General features: G+C 41.7%; 1 protein-coding gene across 2 annotated transcripts in view; it reads left to right on the top strand.

Moving 5' to 3' along the window:
- The window catches only part of TSPAN12 (tetraspanin 12), a 69393-nt gene that overhangs the window by 55706 nt on the left and 7687 nt on the right, over positions 1 to 6000 (top strand). For both annotated transcript variants that reach the window (XM_019543434.1, XM_019543433.1), the window contains exon 5: positions 1774 to 1881. In XM_019543434.1, the coding sequence (XP_019398979.1) occupies positions 1774 to 1881 (108 nt within the window). The remainder of the gene's footprint in view (positions 1 to 1773; positions 1882 to 6000) is intronic.

Genomic DNA, 6000 nt, shown 5'->3' with positions numbered 1-6000 from the left:
CAGGAAGTCAGCTGGGGTCATAGGATCCCAGCAAGATAAGCATCCAATTTACTCTTGAAGGTGTTCAATGTAGATGCTTGAACCACCTCCGCTGGCAGACTGAGATGAGTTTTATCTACTTATATTACATATATGTAGGTTAGTTGCTCTTAATTAAAGGAAGATCTTACCTTAAAGGCTCTCCTTCAAAAAGGGAGGCAGCAAACTGACCTGTGAACTGCTTATAAACTGCCCTGTTTCTTGCCCCTGTTTGTTCACTCCTTGGTCACTTAGGGAGTCTCTTTTTATGCCCCCCTGGGCCTGAAATGGCTTTACCCCCTTGTTAATACTTTTATGGTATTGAGAAGGTAGCTTTAGAATAGTTGGATTTTTTTTTAAAACAAATATATGAAATTAAAGTTTACTTTGGAAATTATGATTTGTTTCAGTACAGTTAGTAAACCTGAACAAGGGTGAAAATAACATGATGAGTTGAATAAAGTAAAAATAACCTGAATGGTATGTGTACCTGGAGAACTATGTTAAAGAATTCAGCTCCTTTGTTAGCTTGCTATACCGTAAAACTAGTCCAGCTGAAACAGAAGTCTATTTCTGATCTTAAACTCTGGCTCACTTTTGTGCTAAATGCAACAGCTTGCTTATTTTGTTACTCATGCACTGCTGATCAGGTCAGGGTCAGAGACAAAAGAAAAAGGAAACTATTCAGTTTTAAAATCTCATTTTTGAGAATACTTTGAAGTAGCTTTCCCAGTATATATTTCAACACAACATCTGTGTGTACAAAAAAGACTTGCTGAGCAAAAGTTGCTGCCTTATATACAGTTAATCACGGATATGTTTGAAGGATGTGCTGAAATGGGATGCACTCAAATGTGCATGTGTGACTTGAGTCTGCATCCACTGAAATCATAAGAAAGACTCCCACTGATCAGTAGGCCTTGGATCAGGACTTTTATCTGATACAAATCAGCAGTCATTTAACTGAATTTTATACTGGGCCTCTGAAACTCTTCAAAATGTGGTATTTTCATTTATTGATATGTTGGTCTCCAATTGTGTCACATAAATGGATTTCTAAACAAGCAAAGGATAGAGATTAGTGTTTTCCTGCTGTTTTTATTAATACTAATAAAGCTGTGAAAATGTTTGAATGGAATCATTTTCTTTTGCTGAAATGAAGCATTCAAACTAATTTATACTAAGTATGCCAGAATAAGTAAAAATACAGATTCATCAGGCACTAGGTTTAGACCGGGGGTACTCAACCTCCGGCCCATGGGTCTGGCAATTTGAGAGCAGGGGAGCAGTGGCTATTAATATGGCCATCCTCGCCCCCCATGCCCCAAACCCTATTCCCTGGGTGGCTGGTTGGAACCAAGCTACACCCCATTCCATGGCAGGGCCAGGCCCCGCTCCCTGCTTCTGGATCAAGGCCAGGCCTCACCCTGTTTCCTCCCTGCAGGGCTGGTTGGGACCTGGCCATGCTGCCTTGCCTCCCGCTGGGGCAGGGCTGGGTCACACCTCTTCTCCCCCACAGGGCCGCACAATGCCGCCTTTCATTTCTATGGAGTGGGGTGAAGCTTCTTTCCTCTGCGGGGCTGCATTGGGGCTGGCTTGCAGCCTAATCCCCCTCCCCGCCCTCCCCCCATGGGCCTAGATTGGGAGCACTAGCTAGATCCGGGCCACAGATGGGCCAGGCAAAAAGGTTGAGCACCATTGGTTTAGACAGCTCTGAGTCTTTGTAGTTGTTTGAAACATTTTGTCTTTTTTCAGGTCCCAGTACAATGGTCAGATATGGTCACTTTAAAAGCCAGGATGACCAATTATGGCCTACCTAGATACCAGTGGCTTACCCATGCTTGGAATTTCTTTCAAAGGGAGGTAAGAAAATAATTGGTTCATTAAATACAGTAGTGTGAACTTAGTAAGTGGTGCTTTCCTGTTGAAGGAAAAGCTGAAAAGGTGAGACTTTTTCTGTAAACTAAATGAAGGTCTGTGGATTGGTGCTTTCATCAAGAGAGCATTTGACATTAACCATCCTAAACTTTTGCAGGTTCTAAACGTATAGAAATTATGTATGTTCATAATTTCATCTCCCCTCTTCTTTTTTCATAATTTGTTCATTATTCCAAGGATATGCTATGCTATATTTGCATCTGAAGTATATCTAGAGATAAAATTGTATATTTTTAAATTAATGATTCATAGACTTGCCTTATAAAAACCTCACCAACTTTGGGCGTGTAGTTGCCCCTATTTAGAAAACCTAGTTTCTGGATTACAGCTGCAAATCAAGTAACTTTTAAAAACAGGTGGTGGTATAGTATTCATTGTATAATTTGTATTATCATAGTGTGTAGCATTTCCTATACTGTTTTGTAGATGCAGGCATAATCTAATTTAATTTTGGGTGCAGTGCTTGATTAAAAAAAAAATCATGGGAAAAGTGTTTTAAAGCTTTCAATATGCAGCATTCAGCAAAAAATAAGAACACTCTTAATGTGAAATAAGTACTTGTTGGAAACCCTAACTTCCTTGTATTCTTCAGTAAAATTAAAGAACCAAGAATTAAAAGTTGTCTCCTTCTACTTCACATTTAGAAAACAAACATTCTTTGCAATGTTTTAGCATTATAGCACTCCTTTTCTTACATGCTCTGATTTTTGACTCCCTTACTACAGACTTGCTACATCTGAGTTATTGGCTGGAAAGGACTACGAAAGGCAGTCTAAGCAGTTGCCAGTACTGTCTCTTGGGCTGTAGTTCCATAAAATGGTCAGTTTTTACTTCCTGCTACCAGGAGGGAAAAAAACTGGCTTGCAGTTTCACATCTTTGCTTCATAGCGTGTTGAAATACAGATCTGTTTTTAAAGAATGAACTATTATGTCACAGAAACATGGAAGTGCACAAGGTAAAAGTCATTAACCCCAAATATATGTTCATGTGCAGGAAAAGAACTTCTTAAATGCCTGTCATTGTGTTGCCCATGCTGAAATGTTGAAATCTATCATTGTTATACAGATTTCCTGTTTATTTAAACATTTCCTGACTACATTTGATTAGTCTCTATTTGTGTTAGAACCTGCAAGAAAGAATAAATAAAGGTTTAGAAAACTTTAAGCATTTTTTCTGCTAAAACTGTTCAGATGGTACAAGAAACAAAGAAATTCTTCATGTATAGGTAGACTGAAAGTCTTTTCTTTTTCTCTACCTGAAATGTCTATAAACAATTCATAGTTATAGTGCTTCTGATTTCCATGCATGCAGCTTTACAGTATCCTCGTCTAAAAGTATGGGATGACTGTAATATTGGAAAATTGTTTCTACTCAGACATGATTTTAAACAAAATGAAAAAAAGAACTTCCTTGTCAAAAAATACCCAAAACCCAAACCCTAACTTTTTTGGGGAAAAAAAACCCTTTTATAGTTGAAATTTCTCGTGTTCAGTCTATGACTAGAAGAGACAATTTGGAGAAAGGCTAAAGTTAATTGGACAAGCTGTTTTAGCACTACAGCCTGCTGGCTGCCTAATTGGTGTGGTCTCATTTTTGAGCATTGTGCAAACTATTTTTATCTACTTACTGCTGAGATGTTGTATATGAGAGCCTTGTATGTATTGTGTGCATGACTGGGCACTGTGCATAGGGCTGTTTTTATGAAGTTGGAATGCAAATTTCTTAGTTCATAAAGGATCAGTTTTTATCAGCTGTGAACTTTGTCTTTTGTGTTTTATGACTTCCAGAAGAGATGCTTTATCTGTTTTATCTCAGCTTTTCTGCCTTTCCCTCTCTTGCGTTATTTAAAGACCCATTTGTTGATCTGCTAACCAAAATGGTTGAACCTGAGGCTGGGAAGGCGGAGATTGAGAGAGAAAATTGAGATTGGGAGGTCACTGACAAAGCAGATAACAAGGGAACAGAAACAGAAGAGAAAATAAGTTTAGGAAGGATAACATGAAGGGCTAAAGGTTTGAATTGTTTTCTCCTGAAACACTTCCTATGGATTGAATAAAAACTTTGCCTGTGTGAAGAGTAGGTAAAAGCTAATTTAGGATTTGGCTTCTGACAAGACAATGTGTCAAGGGTGTCAAACTTGAACCAGGAAAGCCAAGGCTGCGACTGAACTCCACCTGGCTACACGTATCAAAGACAATAAAAAGTCCTTTTTTAGATATGTGGGGAGTCAGAGGAAATCAAGGGTAACATTGGACCCCTGCTAAACTATATGGGACAACTGACACCCAGGAAAAAGCCAACCTGCTGATTGGGTATTTTGCATCAGTTTTTCACCAGCCCCAAGGGACGGCCCTGCTCAATATGGTATGAGTTGGTCAGGGTGAGGGAGAATTGTTACCCTTCATCAATGTAGACTATGTGAAGGAACACCTTGAGAGGCTGGACACCTTCAGGTCAGCTGACACCCCAGGGTACTTAAGGAGCTGGCAGGCATCATAGCTCAGCCACAGGCACAGATCTTTGAGAACTTATGGCACTAAGGTGAAGTTTCCAAAGAGTGGAAGAAGACCAGTGTGGTGCCTGTCTTCAAGGAAGGGAGGAAAGTAGATCCAGGGAACTACAGGCTTATCAGCCTGATCTCTGTCCTGGGGAAGATCTTGGAAAAAATTATCAAAGAGACCATTCTTGACAAACTGGCTGATGGCACCATCCTGAGGGATAGCCAACACAGGTTTGTTGTGGGTAGGTCTTGCCTAACCAATCTCATCTCCTTCTATGACCAGGTGACATATCACTTGGACAAAGGAGAAGAGATTGATGTCATATATCTTGACTTTAAAAAAGCTTTCGATCTGGTGTCCCATGAATATCTCATGGAAAAATTTGGCCATTATGGCCTTGGCTGTATCACAGTCTGATGGCTGGGGAATTTGCTCTGAGGTTGGACTGAGAGAGTGATAGTCGATGGAAGTAAATCATCGTGGTGCTTCGTGACCAGTGGGGTTCCCCCAAGGTTCTGTCCTTGGGCCTATACTCTTTAACATCTTTATCAATGATGTGGACATTGGTATCAGAAGTGGACTGGCCAAGTTCGCCGATGACATCAAACTTTGGGATAAAGCGTCCACACCTGCAGACATGATGGTGATCCAGGCCAACTTTGACAGGCTCAGAAAATGGGCAGACAAAAACCTGATGGTGTTCAACACTGAAAAATGTAAGGTACTCCACCTTGGGGGAAAAAAAACCCTGCAGCACACTGATAGGCTCAGCAGTGCTATGCTTGCTAGCACCATGGCCGGAAGGGACTTGGGGGTCATGACTGACCACAAGATGAATATGAGCCACCAATGTGATGTCACAGCTGGTAAAGCGAGCAAAACTCAGGCTTGCGTCCATGCTTCTCAAGCAAATCCCAGAATGTCATCCTCCTGCTGTCCTTGGCCTTGGTGAGGCTGCAGCTGGAGTATTGTATCCAATTCTGGGCTCCACAATTTTAAAAGGATGTGGAGAAGCTTGAGAGAGTCCAGGTGGGAGCCACGCACATGATCAGAGAGCAGGAGAACAGGCCTTATGATGAGAGGCTGAGAGCCATGGGACTCTTCAGCCTGGAAAAATGCAGGCTCGGGGGGGACCTGGTAGCTGCCTATAAGTATGTAAGAGGTGTGCATCAGGATCTTGGGGAATGTCTGTTTACCAGAGCACCCCAAGGGATGACAAGTTCAAATGGTCACAAACTCCTCCCAGACGATTTCAGATCGGATTTAAGGAAGAACTTCTTTACTGTCTAAGCCCCCAAGGCCTAGAACAGACTGCCAGCAGAAGTGGTGCAAGCACCTACTCTGGACTCTTAAGAAACATTTGGATGTTTATCTTGCTGGGATCCTTTGATACCAGCTGACTTCCTGCCCCTGGGGCAGGGGGCTGGACTCGATGATTTTCCAAGGACCCTTCCAGCCCTAATGTCTAGGAAATCTTGGGGCAGAATCAGTCCATGGGTAGTCCAGTCCCACAGACTGGATTGGGCCTATGGACCACCCCCG

Source organism: Crocodylus porosus, unplaced genomic scaffold, assembly GCF_001723895.1.
Source record: "Crocodylus porosus isolate Cpor-Errol unplaced genomic scaffold, CroPor_comp1, whole genome shotgun sequence".
NCBI classification, from domain to species: domain Eukaryota; kingdom Metazoa; phylum Chordata; order Crocodylia; family Crocodylidae; genus Crocodylus; species Crocodylus porosus.
Note: the sequence above shows the minus strand (reverse complement) of the source record. Positions and strands in the feature narration are given on the sequence as shown.